This window comes from Buteo buteo, chromosome 1 (genome assembly GCF_964188355.1).
Source record: "Buteo buteo chromosome 1, bButBut1.hap1.1, whole genome shotgun sequence".
In the NCBI taxonomy this organism is placed as follows: Eukaryota; Metazoa; Chordata; class Aves; order Accipitriformes; family Accipitridae; genus Buteo; species Buteo buteo.
The window spans coordinates 17,658,581-17,677,200 of record NC_134171.1 but is presented as its reverse complement, the minus strand read 5'-3'; the positions used below and the strand labels follow the sequence as shown (position 1 = coordinate 17,677,200).

Here is an 18,620-nt window from a genome sequence, read left to right as displayed (position 1 = left end):
AGCTCTGTTTTTAGCTCTGACTTTGAGCTCATGAACACCATTGAATGTAAGTTGGCCCTGAACTCTGCATCTCTGACTTTGTTAATTTGTTATCAATGCCTGCTATGCATGGATAGATAGAAGTTTGAGGGTTGGGAAATTTTGGAAAAATATTTGGAAAAACATTAGTAACTTGCTGACAATGAAAGGCTTGAAATAAGGTATTTTTATTGTTTTGTAAGTGACAGTCAACACTGTGTTGGTCTGTGTTGATTCAAGGTCATTTTAATGCGCTGTCACAGTGATTGGATAAATGATCCATGAACTGTATATATTTCTTATAAAAAGAAATGTACTTTATAGAATTTTCCTAATGCATTGGGATGGTAGTAGGCTGTGTAATCTGAAAGCTCACAAAAGAAACTTTTGGTATTTATCCCCACAACTCCAGCTTTTGAAAACAAAGTTATTTCAGCTGGAGCTGAGCTTTCATTTCAGAGGGTAATAAATTACTTTAGCTTGTGGTTTTGCAAGGTGCTGAAGGCTCACCTGGAAGACTAAAAAATCATAAGGCAAATTGAAAAAAACTAACCTTAAAAAAATAAACAAAATTCCTTGTGATTTTAAAGATAATTTTGTAATTTTAGGTTCTGAAACACTTCTGGATGTTTCGAGTGCCAGTTTTTTAAGGCTTCTCTCGTATGAACACATAAATGGGTAATGTTATGAACAGTTGCTGCAACTATTTGGATGCATAAAATTATTCTTGTGCTTTCAGGAAGCCACAGAGGACACAAGGAGAGATAGAGACTTAGTTAATGAGGTCCCTGATCATATGTTACGGCGGTATCATTCAGCTGAAATCAGCATAGGTGTAAAATTGGATCAGCACTGTAGCTAGTCATAACCTAGGCCTGTACCTTAATTAAAAGACATTCTTCCTTATGCAGTGTTAGAAAGAACAAAAGATACTTATTAGAGTATTAATTAATAAATTATGGGAGTTGGTTTTATTTTCTAATCTCTATAGTTACAGTGACAGAGGAGGCTAAGGGATACAGAGCCATTTCTTTCAATAACTGAACTTACTTTTAATAATTTCTCTGTCCTTTGCTTTAAAAGAGACCCTTTCAAGGCTGACATGTTTAGATACCCCACTCTGCTCTGGTCTGCTTGGGAAGTAGAGGAGACAGAATTCATAGAAACAAATTCACCACCTCGTGAAGATAAGATACTACCACTACTAGTGAAAAGGAGAGGATGCAGTCACCTGGCCTCAATGAGTCTCTAGCCAGCTAATGAGAACTTAAAACTTGTCTCCTTCCCTGCTTTGTTTAGGGTGCTGCCAGGATTACCCTGTTTGGCATCCCCCCCGGCCTTTTCTCATTCTTGTGTTTCTTTTTTTTGCTTTTAGCCCTTTCTCTGTCAGGAGGGCTTTGTGCCCACTAGCTTGGGCCTGAATGAAGAACACTTACGATCTTTTGCCTTTGATTCTTCTTATTGTTGTCTCTCCTCACCTTCCATACCAAACTATCTCACTTCTTAATTCAGCTAGTAAGCAACCTGCTAGAACCATTGTTTTCATTGAGAGGTTCCTACAAGGGTATTGTTTAACACTGTAGGAAAGTAGAAGAGTCTGTTTTGGTTTGAATGCTTTAGCTATGTCTTCACTGATGAAGTGCAGTTGAATGTTTTCTTTTTTGTTATTTTACAACACCATAAAGGAGAAGGGCAATGCCATTTAGATTTACAGCATTTGGAGGATAAAATAAGACTAGTAAGATGCACTCATATTCACTGCACTGTTAATGTTCCAGTGTATGTGTGTAACAGTGTTTTTACCAACCTGTCATACAACTCTCAGTTGCTGTAAAATCAGTACAATGTTTCCCAATACATTCAGTTTTGGAGAACTCTAAGGAGGCAGTAGCCATTGGTATTATGCTAGTAACCCAAGAGTAATCTAGCGCTCTTTTAATTTGAAAGCAATCGTCTATATTGCCAAACTGATCCATTTTAGAGCTGCTTTGAAAAGCTGTTTATCAACACAATTGTAAAGAAGTTTATACCATATTAGCCAGCAGTATGTACACCCACAAAGTACAGATGCTGAAATAATTTTTCAGTATTTTTTCTTCCAGCACATGAAGTCCCAGATTCATCTCGCATGACTCCAGTCTCTTAAATGAGGTATCTGGAATGGGAATATAGTAGCTATATTCGGTAGGGAGTGAAAAGCATGTGTGAGGGACTTAAATTTCATGAAGTACAGAGCAGCAGCCCTCTCAAAATTAAATCTCTTAAGAAGGTTAAGATAGCGAGGAATCAGTTTCAGCACTCAAGCTTGAAGGTTAAATTTAAGAGCATGCATTTTCAAGTCAAAATTCTTCATTGTGCTTCTAGCCACTATTGAACAGAAGTGTAGGAAGAGTAGAGCAGGGAGGCCAGTTTCTTCCATTCTTTTAGATAACTCACTTAAGATGTTGGTGATGGTCTAATGGTCAGTGGAATCTGCGAAATCTCTATGATGAAGTCACACTTTCAAGGAACCCAAATTCCACCGTCAGCCTTAACACACATAATACGAGACAGGCAGTGCTGATTTACTAGATAACCTTAATCATTAAGAGTGGAAGTCTTGGAGTCACAAAGGCTGGATGTTCATGTTTTGCTGGTGGAATGAAACGCAGAAATGGAATCATCAACATCTGACCTAGTTAATTGAAGAATTGCCCAAACTAATCACTGGTCATTCTAAACCCGTGGGCAAAATTAACCTTCTCCTTGTAGTTTTTATGTCTTGTTAAGGAAGAAGTCGCTCCCGAGCATCCACACACCAATCAAGGAGTCGCGCACACACCATCTGAGACTTTAACTGCTAGGACTGGAGTCCCTTCACAACGGTTGACTCCAGTGAGCCGATGGGTGCCCCTTTCAACTCCTCACACACACGCTCACCCTTGGGTGCTGCTTCTTCCCTCAGGCTTGACCCTAGGTTCCCCAAAGCAGAATCTCTAATCAAGGCCTTCAAAATAAAAAGCATTATTTACTCTATGGTGCACAAATTCGGACAGCTGAAGCTGGGTGCCTCTACAGAGAGACGCCAAATACTAAAACCCCTGGGCAGTTGTACCCTTACAGTCTAAGTTCCTGCCGCTCACACCATCGCCTAGTCCAACAGTAATATTTGGGTCTGGGATCTTCTTCTCTCTCATTGGGTCCTTTTTCTCATCTCTAGGTGGGTTCTTTTTCCTGGTTTTTAGGCTGCTGGTTACTATGTCTCCTTTTCCTGACTCAAAGTGGCTCTGGGGCTTTGTGAATAGCTAAATCTTAAGCAAAAGCATTAAGCATGCTATGAGTTCTGCTTTATCATGAACGACTACTTTTCAGCAGCTAAACAAAGTCCTTAAAAGCCCTCCAAAACATATTAACAGCCTCTATAATTTATATACATTCCTGTGCTATTATAGACTAACAATTTTATGCCATTATTGCCACGCGCTATTTTGTCTCGTTCGAATGTGGTCTGCATACTTATGTAGTTCAGCTTTGCTACCTTCCACGGCAGTCTGTCTCCTGAACAGTTAAGAAAGGTTTATAGAATGATTTTAGTTAGTGGGGAGAAGGAACTGCTTGGTATCCTGTAACTATTTCTGTTTCAAAGGAAAAATGGTTAAAAATAATGGAGAAGAATTAACAGCATGTAATCTAAGGCCCAATGTCCTGAGTTTGGCTGTGATAGAGTTAATTTTCACAAGAAGCTGGGAAGGGACACAGCCAGGATAGCTGACCCAAACTAGCCAAGGGGGTATTTCATACCATATGATGTCATTCTCAGTATATAAACTGGGGGAGCTGGCTGGGAGCAGGAGGGATCGTGGCTTGGGAATGGGCTGGGCATTGGTTCCAGGTGGTGAGCAATTGCATTGTGCATCACTCACTTTGTATACTTTTTTATTAGTATTATTGCTATTATTATTTCTTCTCTCTTTGTGTTGTCCTATTAAACTGTCCTCATCTTAACCCACGAGTTTTTTACCTTTTTCTTCCAACTCTCTTCCCCATCCCACCAGGGTGAGGGGAGGAGTGAGCAAGCGGCTTCGTGGTACTTAGTTCCCAGCTGGGCCTAAACCATGTCACCCCAAAATATACATATTTAAATGTAGGCAATGAGATCTTGTCTGCTCGTCTTCTAGAATATGATGCTGTTACTCTCTGTTGTCACATATTTATCCAGAAATGTATCCAGACCATATTTTGCATCTGTGACTTTTTAAGATTTCTGTAATTAATTCATTACTGCCAGGGAGGAAGTTGACTACACGCAGGATGTATTTGTGTGTTTGCTTTCATTTATGGATGACTGAAATTTAATATGTTATTCATATACAGATAGCACAAAAATGGTTAGACTTAGCTAAGCAAATTCAAAAATTCTGGAGACATCCTCAGGGCTTATACAACACAGACTTGTGACCCTTACTGTGGTCAAGATGCCTGTTGTGTCTCAATTGAGGCTTTCCCTGAGGAAATATTGAAGATTACAAGGCCAAAATTCTAGTATAATTAAAGAATTAGTTGTGACCTTGCTTCTGTATTTATTTATGTACTTAAGACTATTATTTTCTCAAACATTGTCTAGGAATCTTTTGATTAACCTCTATGGGCTCAGGCTAGACTGAAAGTATCTGTCATAACTTACATACAAATTCTAAACCTAGTTTGGTAGAGCAATAAGTTCTCTCTAAAAAAAACCCCAACCAACCAACCAAGTGGAAAACCTCCTCCACACATATTTTAATACCTAATGTGTTGTTCCCCTTGAGTTAGGTAACTATGCCCAGTAAAAACTGGATTAGGCCCCATGTGTTCTAATGGGGGCCCGAAAAGGCAAGCATGTGTCTTTTCAAGGTAGTTACTATATTTTGCAATTATATATAACTGTCTTGTAAGCTTAACATGCACATTTACCAGTTTTGTCTCTGACTCTTCATTTCAGTCTACTGAGGGCTTCTAATAGCATTTTCTTTTCAAAACAATAGTAGCATGCTTGTAAACAGCTTCTGTGAGAGGTCTTTGGCGTTTGTCATGGGTAACGGACGGAGCTTGCTTGGGGTCATAATTTGTTTTATAATAATGAGAATTATTATTCTGCATTTTGTAGAAGAGAATAAAACATCAAAGGGTTTCAATCAATTGTTTGAAAAAATTGCTTATTGTCATCAGAGACTCACTCCAGTCTGCTAAAACCTGCTTTCTGAGACTCACAGCTGTTACTTCAGCTGTTACTGAAGCAAGGAAAAAAACCTCATTGCCTGAACACTTCTCAGAATCAAGCCAGAAGGTGCTTGCAGTTGAGTAATACCTATCTTGAAATGCTGACCAAGTTAACTTGCCAGGTATATGGCTTCTGGAGGTACACCTTCAGTGGTGGTTTGGTTTGAGTCAAGAGTGCAAAATTTAATCCTCCTTACAAACTTTACTTTCATTTACATCACAGAGTGATTTTGGTCCACATGAACTGGACGTCGGGACTTCAGGTTTCACTCTACAGATCTGCTGCTACTGGTCCCCAGCACTTGCTAACGGTAAAGGCAACATGGCAGGTAGTCCTCCTGCACTGAAGGCTAGGTGAACTGGACTACAAATACGGAGTCAGTTAGCTAGAGAAGGGGCCCTATTTCATTCCTTGTATCAGAGATCAAACTAGGGGCATGCAGTGACAACTTGCCAGGAATAAAAAAGGAAATTTCTGACAAAAAGTGGAAAAAAAAAAAAAAGATGTTTCACACGGTATTGTCTTCCTTCCCTATAAGGTTTTGCAGTTTATAATTGTCCCTTCTTTTCCTAGTGAAAAAACCACAACCACAAAGAAACAACACTAAAAAAAGATTAAACTGTAGCAGTAATTCTCTTTTAGCTTTTAACACCTTGATAAATAAAGTAACTGAATTCATGACTACCATTTACCAGTTACTTATATTTCCTATTATTTTTCTTATTCTATAGGTGATATATGCCCTGAATACTAAGAATGATGAACATGAGGCTAGTATACAGGCTCTGAGAGAAGCTCATGAAGAAGAAATTCAGCACATTCTTGCTGAGACAAGGGAAACGATTCTCCAGTGTAAAAGCAGAGTTGAAGAAGAACAATTGCTGAGGAAACGTGTTCAGGCCCTTGAAATTGCAGTAGAACAACACAAGAGACTAACGGAAGAAGCCTTGGCAGAGTTAACATTGTGCAAGAAGCAGGTGGAAGAGAGGGAGTCGAGAACAGAAGCAAAACAAGCACAGACGGTCCTATCTACAGACAGGGTAGATACCAATTCAGTCTTTGAAAACAAGCTTCTAAATTTAAATCAGGAGTCTGATGGACTGCTAAATGAATGCAAAGCATCTAGGAGAGCAAATTCAGATAAGAAAGTCATTTTAGATGAAAAATACAGTGTGGAAAGACAAGCTCTAATAAATGAGATGGAAAACCTGAAGAGTGAGAACCAGAGAGCAACTGAAGAATATGCTCAGAAAACAAGCAAACTGCAAGCCTCTTATAAGAGAGAAAAAGAGGATTTGAAAAATGCTATTCAGCAATCTGTGGTAGAAGCAAAGAAGAATTGTCAGCAAAGAGAAATGGAGCAAAGGAAGAGCTCAGAGGCTGGGGAGGGTTTTTTGCTGCAGCAGGTAAAGAAGCTGGAGGCAGACCTAGAGGAGAAAAGCCAGAAGATAAATGAGAGGAATAAGTATTCCCAGAAGCTCAAGGACAGAATACAGGTAGAGTATGAGACCATGATCCCTATCTCTGCCTATAAAAGAGCAAATGATCAACTCTTCTAAATTCAGGGGAGGAGGGGTCTTTCAAATATCATATTGAGTCAAATGCTTTGTAAGCACTAAAGCAGTTTTAGAGGCTTAGAAGAGAAATAGGAGGGATATAGGGATATAGTGTTGAGAGTTTTAAAGAAAGTGTTAAGATGATTAGTAACTCATTAGGAGAACTCCTTGAACACTAGACTTTGTATTCCCTAAGGAAGGAGTGAGGCAAAATTTGTTGACTGAACAGAGCTTTACCTTTCTTGCCCAGAAATGTGAAGAGAACAGCAAGCAGTCACTAATGTTAGCAATGAGTATTTACAGAGTACATTCTCCTTTTCCCTTGTGGTTGCCAACAGCTCAGTACATGGCTGTGAACAGGATTAGGTAAGAGACCTGACCTGGCAGGTTAGGAATCAAGTGCTTTGTATTGTATGACTCTTGCAACAGTGGCTGGTACCAAGTGACATTTAATGAAGTGTCCTTTACACCTGTGACATTTTATGTGCTGAGCCATGAGACTTTCACCATTAGTTCTCACCTCACACTTTGCCCGTTGTTGTGGTTTAAACCCATAACACCCGTCTACCCTCGCTGGTATCTATCTCATATGTTTGCAGCACAGCTCTGCAGCCCCTTTTTGCTTAATTGCCTCATGTGTTAGATGCAGTTTCAGAGGTTGGCACATCATGCGCAATCTGCCAACCAGCTGCATTTGGTACATAGGGTCGGGGTTTGGGAGAGACACTGATGAACTGCGCTGAAGCTGAGGAACCTAGCCACACTCTGTGCTCAGCAGTTCCACTTCCTTCTAATATGATTGGTCCTTCCCATCACATAAACTCACCTACCAGACCTCTCCCCAGCCCTGACAGCAATCTTGCATATTAGATAAGAAAACTCCTTGAAGGTCTAGACTTGGAGTATTTCAGAATAACAATAGTTGTTTCCTGACAGGAAAGAAGATTTACCTACTTCAGAGTCAGAGAACCCCAGAATCCTGTAGAGAGCAGGGTCACCCCAGTCAACTGTGTTCCTCCAAGACAACTGTGACCCTTCTTACCATCTGCCCTCACATCTTGCCTGTCAGTATCATTTTGCTGATGGTGCAGAGTTCTGGGCCTCTTCTTTGAGGATGTTCTTTGAGGGAGTTCAGCCTTCAATACAGTCACTGCCTTTTTGTTTCACAAGGTCAGAGCATGAATTGAACACGCCTTCCCCAACATGATTCAGACTCCATTCTCGCAGTGTGTAAAGCTGTAGCAGAACAGCCTGTATCTTCTGCAGAAAAGTGGAGAGGATAGAATGAATGGCAGAGATGCAGATAAGCCATTTTTTAAAATCGAGTCAGGGAAATCCATAATATCTGTTGCAATAGGGAAAAGTGTCCTGGCTCTGTAAAAGTTCAAAGCGATAGAGGGGAAGAGGGAAAGTAAGATCCTGATTTCTTGTGGGTATGTGAAGTAACATTCAGGAGAAATGAGGGATGGAGTCATGAAAATGTATGCATGTGGTTTACTGTTTTGATTTATCATATAAGAAATGCAGTCATTTAGGAATACATAATGTAAAATTTGATAGGGACTGGAATTAAGAAGGTGGTATAATTAGCAATTTAATTTCTAAATTCAGTATCAGCTGGATAAAACTGAAATATTTTCTCAGGGACATACGCTCAACTTGAACATTTCAGATCCTCTAAGTCTATGGAATAACGGTGATTTACATACCACCAGCACATATTGTTTTGAATCTTTAAAGAGATAGCCTCAGACTAGGATAAATCTGGAAGAAGGAAAACAGTTAGACACAATGTTATTTTCTGTTTCTTTCCAGTTTAAATAAAAAAAGTAGAAGTTTCTGCTTTCTAAATTGGGTATTCCTGATGCCACCATTAAATACTACATTTTTTTTCAGAATCCTGTGGACAGTGGCAGACTGGGAAAACAGAAACATTTCTTTCATCAGTAATACCTTTGTTCATTAGTAAATATTAGCAAGAAAAGCTGTTATAAGGCTTGAAAAATAAAAGGACTGATGTTTAAGCAAGATGAATTTTCTGTTTTCTCCTTAGTGTATGCCAAGAGGTTTGAGACCTCTAGATGAAAAGCATCACATTAGTGCACATTTATTATTATTACAGTGGAAGAGAGAATAGAAAGGATGACAAGTCATTAAGTCAGATCTGTTCAGTCTAGTTTTGGAAGAATTTTGGCATATGCCAGAGGTAAAAGGAACAAGCTTACCTTTAAGTTTTCAACTACAGAGAGTGTTAAACACAAGTTATTTTTAACCCATGAGGTTTTACTCAGCATTCATATAGGAACAAATGGCAATTTTGTCTAAGTGAATATTGTAGTATTATGTTAGATGTCTGGAAACTGAGACTAGAACCTCCAGAAATAGAACATTAAATATGGTTCAAATTTTTGCCTTTAGTTATGGACAGACAATTCCCAGCAAAGTCTGTAGGAGCCAATTTTTCAGGTTTTAGGCATCCGTATTATGTTACAAATTGTTGTACTTCAGCAACTGGAAAAAAAACCCCAAACTAATATTCATTAACTTTTAGCACAAGTTGTTGTGAAATTAATGGAAGTATATCTTGTTGCAAGTTTAGGGTAATCTCAGACATCTTTTAGATGGTAACTCTTGATGAGTGTTTACTTTACAGTGATGCCTACATCTGAGGGAATGGCTCCACATTACAAATATTCTGGCAGCAGAGACTGTTTAAGGACATGGAACAGCAAAATATGCATTTAAACCAGCTCTGTAGGTGAAAGATTTATATCACGGAACTGCACCAAGAGAGAAAATGACCATTTATTTCAGGTGACAAAAAAAGAACATATATAATAAACATAGAAGTAACATCATGCGTATTTTAGGATTTGGAAGTGTAGCTTAAGGGGACGTAACAAGAAATTCTGGGATCAAAAGGTATAGTGAAGAAAGTGGAGGAAGTTCTAAATGTAGTCAAAGAGAGAAATACACTTCAAGAGAAGAAAATCCTGCAAAAAGCAGGTAAGATGCTCATTAATGTCATTCTGAAGTATTTCCCCTGTTAGTAGTCACTCACATTGGAAATTCCACAAGTTAGTTATGGTATTTGAAATGTAAATTTTGATACCACAGAAGATATGGAAACTATATTGAATTCCCAAAGCAAAGCTATTAATAAAGTAGATGAACTGAAACATCAAGTAACACAGCTGCAGCAAATGACTTCTACCAAACAGAGCCAGAACAAGAGCGGCTCTGAAGATGTGCAAGAGCTTAAACAGGTAGTTTGCTCTCAAATATTCAAAGGCATGGCATGCTAAAAGTACTGAAAACAATGTCATTTTTCTTTTAAGATTAATGGCTTTTGGGTTATTCTACAGCAGTCAATCCTGTAAGATTCTGAGATCTCTGACCTCATCCAGTGGAATACTGACTTGTGTTCATAACCTGAAGTACATAAGTTGCTCCAAGGACAGCAAAGGAACTACTGACATCCTTGAGCTAGACCAGGGCAGAATGTTCAACTTCTTCTGTAACCAAAACCTTAAAGAGAACAAGGTCCAAGGCAGACTTTCTCTGTTGAGGTAAAGTTGGAATACTGATTTATCTTTCTTAACTATAGAAAACACTTACTCTGAAAAGCTATGCAGAAATAATACCAGGAATAAACTCAGTACAATGAGGAATGTATGTATCCTGAGACTTCCCTCTGTACAATGTCTCCCCTTAAACAATTGTCCAGCCTCGAATCTTTTCTATATTTGTTCAGTTCTCCTAGAATATTGTTATGCTAGCATTCTGTAAAATTAGACCTGGCATCAGAGACACAACAAAAAACAAATTGTCCTTTGTGCTGTTTCACAGAACTAAGGTTGTCCTTGGGGAAGCCTACATGGTTGGAAGTGTCACACACCCAAACTCAAACCAGAACAGAACCCCCTGCCCCCCATCCCTAGGCTGCAGAAGAGGCATACAGCCCTGAATCACAACAGTTCTGCACTGTTAACTAACATAAAGCCAGTATTTTTCAATGGAGTATATCCACCTTAATAGCATATTCCCTACAAAATAGAATACTGCAACCCCAGAATTCTACCCTGGTTTTGTTGTATTATAGAGCTAGTGTGTTTTATGGACTGTAGAAATTGTAGTTATGTAAAAAGAGGGTATGAGTAGAAGGCACAGAGAACTTGATTTGTAAAGGCAAGCATCAGTCCCATAAGGAAAAGATTTGTCTGAAGGAATAGCTGTTAAAAGGACTGGAAGATCTTGTAATGAAGCATGCAAAGGAAATCAAGCCAGTCTAAAACTTCATGGAAGCTGAAAGAAAAAAATGCAGAAGGTAGGAATGTTCTTCTATTTATAGATGCTCTAATTCATCTGGTTTTAATCTTATTGGTCACAGTGACATCATTTGAATTATCCTCACTTGAGGCACTTTGAATTAACATAAAATGCAAGGATTTTCTCGCTATGGTCTTACTGGCGAAAAAAAAAAAGAAAAAAAAAAAGTCAAGCTGACGTATTTCTGAAAAGCTCCACAGGCAGAAAGGTGAATTTATCCTTGATGTGATAAACTGCCTTCTTAGCAACACTTATCCTTGCATGCTTTGCTTGTGACAGTTGGAGTGATTAATATATTTCCCGATGAAAAATGTATTGTAGGTGTATTCCAATTTCTGACTTAAATGTCCATGGATTGCTGCTGTGAAATACTCAAATACCTTGATTTAATCAAAATTTTGCATTGTTTAGGCAGAGGATCTAATTCTGCAAAGTGTTGGTAAATGGATTCAGAGAGCAGGTGTTACCAATGAAGTGACAACTAGTTACAAATACATGCATATATGTGTCCTTATTTAACTTTAGTCGGAAAGAATGCTAATCTTCTCATGGATCCAGGCAGGTTAACTAAGCAATACCTTCTCTCGATGTGTTTTAAGTGGCTGAGCTGTAATTTTTGTTGTCGGTATGCACTAGCAGAGATTGGCTTAAGAGATTCTTCAAAGGATTTCATCACAACTGCTGTCTGTGGCTGAATCCTTTGGCTTCAGGAAATTTGCAGTCTGTAGTGTTTCTGTGCAGTAGGAACCTAAATGTGAGCTGAATTCTATTCAAATGGAGGAAAACCTTGAAACACGTGTTTAGTTTTAAGCACGTTTTAATGCTTAGTGAAGCTTACAACTCGGTACATGCCCAAGTGGTTTGCTAAATTTGGGCATAAACTAAGGAGGAATTTAGTTTCTGTCTCCTAAAGTACTTTTATGTTTGTCAGACATCTTGTAGACAGAAAAAAATTTGATTAGGGCAGTTTGTAGAATTGGACAGACTACTGGTCAAGCATTCTTTAGACCCTTCTTGGTGCTAAGAATGTACTTCTAACCATTTTTCCCAGTTTTAATGCTGCTATACCTTTCCAAGTTCAACATTTACTTGAGAATAATCAAATCACTTGCTGACAAGTTGTGAAGTCATAAAAAGCATGCAGCTCCTATCACTAAATGTTGAGCTTCATAGTACCTTCTAGATTTTGGAGACTAGGAATTGTGTTAAGTGCTTGGCAGAAGAGTTAATTTCTGCCCTATGAAACTGCTGAAGTTTATACAGTTATGCAATCTCATTTCTCAAAAAGAACCTGTGTGACTAAATTATTTTATCTGATTGTGGAAGTGCTCAGTTTGATCAGTATGTGAAGATGCATTTCTTCAAGTTACACAGTTACACTATCAAGTATAAGCCTTATGAAAAGGATTTTGCCTTTTATATAGTGTATTCTTTAATCTGAATAAGTTCGTACAGGTATACTTAAAATGATACCAGGCTGAAGCTCTTTATGTGAGTCAGATCAAACTTAAATATCAAACACTTTATACTTTAGTAAAAAAGGCATAACAGTAGACATTTATTGCTTATAGGCAATAAATATTGCTTCTAACCATCTCTTCTTAGAGATTCATATTAATTAAATCAGAAAAATCTTGAGTTAGTAAAACGTAAATAAAATTACAGTCTTTTTCATTACTAATGCTATTTATATCCTCTGGTGCAATTAAGGGCTGTAACAGCTATTTGAGAAGTGTTATATCTATTTTCCAGATGAAAAATTAAGATGCAGAGAAGGAAGTCAGTGGAGTTGCAGTGAGAATGCTGCAAACACCTGATCTTCAGGTTTTAATCAAAAAGACCATTATATCCTCTCCTTTTCTTACAGTCAGAATTAAAGCTAATTTCTCCCTTGTGATATTAATGTCTCTGTGTTTGATTCCATCCTTTAATTGCTACCTAAGAGTTTTCCTGTTTTTAAACTGTGAAATGCTAATGTATTCTTCTTTATTTAATTATGACTTGCAAGCAAGAGGTCAGTATTGCTTGGGCTTCTGTTTCCTAATATCATGCCATCCTCCCAATGATTATCACTTTCTTAGTTTTTAGGTACTTCTTCTGTTATCTTGAATTCTTAAGTTATTGTGCTATAAAAATGGGGGTGAGGGCCGCTGTACAGGATGGGGGAGGTGTTAAATTACTATTTTTTTTTCTTTTTCCTTTGTTTGTGGTGTCTGAAAATATGGTAGAATATTTTTTTTGAGTCAGCAAATTGGCACAAATAGGAAGAGCAAGCACACTAATAAGCTTGTAATATATATCACTTCAGGACATTTCTAGTAGTTGCACATTCAGTCTTTCTGCGATAAACGATTGCTCACATTTGCTACAAACGATTGCTACAAGCTCTTGGTCACTGTCTTGAAAGTGGTATTATCATGGATTTCTCAAAAACTATTTCCAGCAATAAGGTGATAATATGGTCTTCAATTTTTTATTTTATTTTATTTTTACTTCCTCACTGGGATTTTCTTCATGGATGCTATAATATAGTGCTTCTTTCGATGCCCTTTTCCACTAATTGCCCATTAGTTAGTAATCTGGTTTTATATGGTCAATGTATATTTATGTTTTTTCAGATCTTGTGGGGACTCTTGCATACTAAATTATTTTTGAATGCTAACACCACTCAAGGGAAAATAGTCTGACTCTTGATGCTGTACAGTTTTCCACCTCAGGGAAGCTTTCAGTAGAAGATTAGGATTATGTGAGCTGTATTGTCTAACACTAGTATTAGAAAGAACCACACCAAACTCTTAATACATCTTTGATTGAATAATACATGAGTGACGTTAAAAGGCAGTACATGTATTACTGTGTAAGCTGCTCTATTATCTAGGGTAATGGAGAAGAAATGTTCTTTCTTTTTCATGCTGCATGTTTTGTCCCAGCTATTGCATGCTCTTTTTTTTCTTTTTTCTTTTCTTTTTTTTACTTTAGGAGCTCCAGACACAGCTAGAGGAATTTAAAAGAAAATCTGAGTGTGAACAAAAGCAACTAGAGAAAGAGAAAGAAGTCCTAAATGGGAAACTTCAAAACTCTTCACTTGAGGTAAACTGGGCATAAATGTAACCCAGTAGAGAAAGGGCTCTTCATTTTTCCTCTCACCTGGGAGATTCTTGATTAGATTTTAATTGTATTTGCTGTGACTATCATTCAGGAAAATATGCAAGGACTTTAGATAGAAATAACAGAAATTACTGCTTCTGAACATCTATGAAGATTTTGACAAGCCTGTTTATTTTGATAAATTTCATATATCACTCTTTGGAGATATACTAAGGCTTTTTGATGAGGAGTTTGGCTACATCAGGGTTGGATGGTGACTCTGACTGTTAGTCTGTATACAGAGCTAAGGGAGATTAGAATCTTCCTCACAGCTCTTGTTGACTTTCTGATTTAGTTTTTTTTTGTGTGTAGACATGTAAAAGGGCCTGCTTGGCTGGTCTCTTGAGCAAGAGAATTGAATGGAAAAAAGGTCAAATAGATCATTGTTTCTGTTCCGCCTGCTTGATGGTAAGGGTGGTAACTGAAGCAGGTTGGAATGTGCAGTAATTGAGTATATATTAGTAGTTAGGTATGCCTCCCTCTGTGTTCTCAAGATCAAGAATGAAATAGAGAAAGCATTGTGACCCCAAAGTAGCTCTGAGGATGTCATAGTTTATGTACTGTTCCCCACTCTGGTTACACCTAAGTCATAATGAAAATCTGCAGACATGGATTAATCTGGAAATAAATACCTGAGATGTGTTAGTATTAGATTATCTACCTATAACAGCTGTAATGTATACAGTTGCAATGTAACAGTTGCAAGCCAAGTGGTGCAAATTTTCTGGATTAGGACATCTACCAAAATATTATACAGGAAAGTGTCACTATTTGAAAAGCCATAACAGGTTGGATAAATAATTTTCTGCCAAAACAAAAGCAGAACTCCTACAAGGCAATTATTTACTCAAGTAAACAATTCACCTTTAAAATTTCTGAAAACTGTGAATACATGTTTCTTCCCTCTCAGGTGTTCCCCTTTGTGTTGTTTGGTTCTTCTTGGCAAACGCTATCTGCTTTAAAATGTTATGTACAAGTTATTTCCTTTTCTTCAGTGTGATCACGTGAAGTTTTTGCCTGCAAACATTTTGATACTTTTATCTCATGGATAAGCTATAAAACAACTGCTTTAACAGAACTGAAATCAGTGCCCTAGTGAAAAGTTCTGATGATGCTCAGTGCTGCATTTATTTTTCTACCTCAAGTATATCATTGCATTTGGTACCTTTTTCAGAAGAACAATGAAATTATTTGTGATTGTTCATTCTGGGAGATTATGGGTGAATGGACATGTTTTCACCATGATAATTTTTCACCCATTTCTTTGGGTTTTTTTCCTGCCAATCCATGTTTTGAGGCTCCAAGATTTTATTAAGCACAATGAGGATGTTCCCAAATATACAAAATTTCTTCAGTCTAGTTCAAGAAAAAGTAACAAACAACAGGAATTAAGTAGCTCACACTGTGGAACTACTGAATTACAGATAGCCACTGTTGTTCTAAGTGGCCGTCTATGATTTCCATTGCTTTATATCTTCACTGATTTTAACCAATTTCACCTCCAGGAAGTTCAGTGGGAGCTTGCATGGGAACAGCTCCACAGAATTTGAAGACTTAGATCTTTCTCAGATGGCATTTGTAGACTCTGAGTGGCCATAATAAGCTCTTTTTGAGTGTTTGATGACAGAAAAAGGACAGATAAGCTCATCAGGGGACTAAGCAAGATGTTGGCCCCCCCTCTCCTACCCGCTTCCCCTTTCCCACATGCCATTACTCCTGCTTGGTGCAACGTGTTCCAGCAATCAGGGCATGTGTTGTGGTCATTCACTATGTAATACCTTGTTTTTCTCCCATTCATGCTGTACTAGCTGTATACTAGTTTTGAGTGCAGCATGGCCTTTTGCCTTTCATTTCTCCTGTAAAACAGATTGCTCCATTCTGGTATCACAATTGGATTCTGACATTCTATCCATTTCCTAGTCTTAGAAATACAGAATTTAAGTGTAGTTCTTAAAGTTCTAGCTAAATCCTGTTTTTAGTTTTCATTACACATTTCTGCATGCCACAATTTCTGCAGGTTCTTCTTTGAGAGAATTTCAGGTCAATCCAACTTGGACCTATCCAGAGTGACTTCTTTGCACCTAATGCAAAACATGGGTTCTTAGAAATCCTTACTCCATTCAAAGCTGAAAATTTACCATGATATTCTGGCATCCCTAGGTAATGCCTGAAAGTTTGAGGTGTGAGGGAAAGAGATGGAAGGAAGGAGTAGTGGCACACTGTCTGATCTCACAGTATTGTGTATATGCATGCAGGTGGTGTATTCCAATGAAAGGTCTCAAAAGTCTTATGTCATGAAGCAATTATTGTTCAGGTTTTGCAGATGGAAAAAGTGAGGCAGTGAGTCATCAAATTACTTTTCTTGAAGTCACACATTCAGGACAGAAAAATATCTTAGAATCTAACAATGCTCCTAAAAGGGAGGAGATGCTCCCTCTGAAGAGAAATTTTGCATTTTTCTTGGTACTCTATAAGTTACTTTCTGAACCAATTACTTGGCAGTACTCAGGGAAGTAATTTCAACTTACAATACTTCTATAAAGATATGAATATTCACAGCCAAGAAACCACCATTGACTATACAACATTATGTTTCACTGAGGGCATGATTCCCATCTGGGAACCTTTGCAATGGCTCAGTCCAGAGCTTCCGCCTGAAAGGTTAGTCAATGTGCTGTTACTAATCCAGTTCTAACCTGGATACAATTTCAGATCTAAAAATAGCTTCCTTGGTTGCATAAGGCACATTTTTGGTTGGGCTGACATAGCTAGAACACTATGGAGAGTAGACAGAATCATGATAATTTCATCTCTCTGGGGATGCACTTCAAAGTAGTGGCATTTCTGTATTACTAAGATTTTTCTGGATAAAGAAATCAGATTCACACCTGTTTGCTCCTTTGGAAGGAAGGATGTGAGATTCTGTCTGAGTCAAATGCTAATTCATTAGAAGTTGTCCAGTTACTTGCTTTTGCACTACAGGATCTCTTCAACATGTGTTAAAGGGGCTATTCTGGAATTAGAAGGTACATAAAATGGAAGCGCAGGCATCACCTTGAGGTGATATATCTTTGCACAATGCTAGCACAGCAATGCCCAAAGCCTTGACAGAGATCTTGTAGGCACCACCAAATAGCAGCAGTAGAGATGTGCCTAGTGTGTTCACACCTGTCCTTCTAGTCAGGAATTGCCATAAATTTAGGAAGGCAGTGAACTGTGAACTTAACTGAAGTAACTGTGAAATAAGCCTAAACACAACAGTAAAATATAATCTCATTATTTTGTTGTTAGTTCTTGTACCATGTTACTGTTTTGATGTAATAGCATCCTAGTATCAGTAAAATCCTGTAGCATTTGGGTGCAATATTTTACCTCTGAACAAATTTTCAATTGTGGTGACTCTTCTGTAATACATCAAAAGGCAGTTTTAAGTCTTTTATATAAATTCATCCCCTGGCAATGTGTTGAGAAACTCAGATCTTTCTACTTAAAAGATACAGGAAGTCAAAATATTCTCTCTGATTTCAACTTTAGATCTTGCCTTTGAGATTTCACATTTCTTACATACAATAAATAAAAGAAGGGGAGAGCAGACATAAGATAGACTTAAAGTTTTCATAGTGCTTGCAATCACAGTGAATTAAAGTCATCAAAGCAGAAGTCAAACGGGGGAGCCAACTGTGATGGCATGCACAGCCTTATACTTGCCCAGTATTTTTGTCCATGGGCTCTCAAAGTCTGAATAGGTACTTCTGCAAAAGAATCAAGCCATCCTTCCCAGGAGAAGGACAGTAATTATGGTTAGAAAAGAATGAAACTTCAAAGATTTTTGAAATAGTTCAAAACTTATCTTTTAGAAATAGTTACTAATTTTTTCTTTACTTGGAAGACAGTGGGAGGCAAAATCAGCTATCTTAAGAAAGAGCAAGTGCAAACATAACCCTGAAATTTGAAAATAATTCAGCAGAGCCTAGAAAAATACTGTTGCCTAGAGTTTATCCTGTGGATAGGTATTAGTTGCACCTTTAAGACCACTTTATGCCATTCTGGTGGATAAAAGTGAATGAATAATGATATTAGAGGTATAGTTTTCTCAAGAGTTTTTTTTTGCAGCAGGAAGACATTATAAAACAATGTTGCTGGTCTGTTAATAGTAGAAGGAGCCAAATAGATTCTGGACTGATGTGAGTTGGCATAGTTTCATTGGCTTAAATGTTGCTTCACCGGTTTTACAAATTGAGGGTCTGGCTATCTGTTTTGAAGTAATGAAACACAATAAAATGCCTGGGCACTGCAAAATATTCCAGAGAAGGATTTGCACTGGTGATTTG

General features: G+C 37.8%; 1 protein-coding gene across 2 annotated transcripts in view; it reads left to right on the top strand.

The window, feature by feature from the left end:
- The window catches only part of FAM184B (family with sequence similarity 184 member B), a 49,625-nt gene that overhangs the window by 15,347 nt on the left and 15,658 nt on the right, over window positions 1–18,620 (top strand). For both annotated transcript variants that reach the window (XM_075023455.1, XM_075023445.1), the window contains exons 2-3: window positions 5,989–6,753; window positions 14,122–14,232. In XM_075023455.1, coding sequence (XP_074879556.1) covers window positions 5,989–6,753; window positions 14,122–14,232 — 876 coding nt within the window. The remainder of the gene's footprint in view (window positions 1–5,988; window positions 6,754–14,121; window positions 14,233–18,620) is intronic.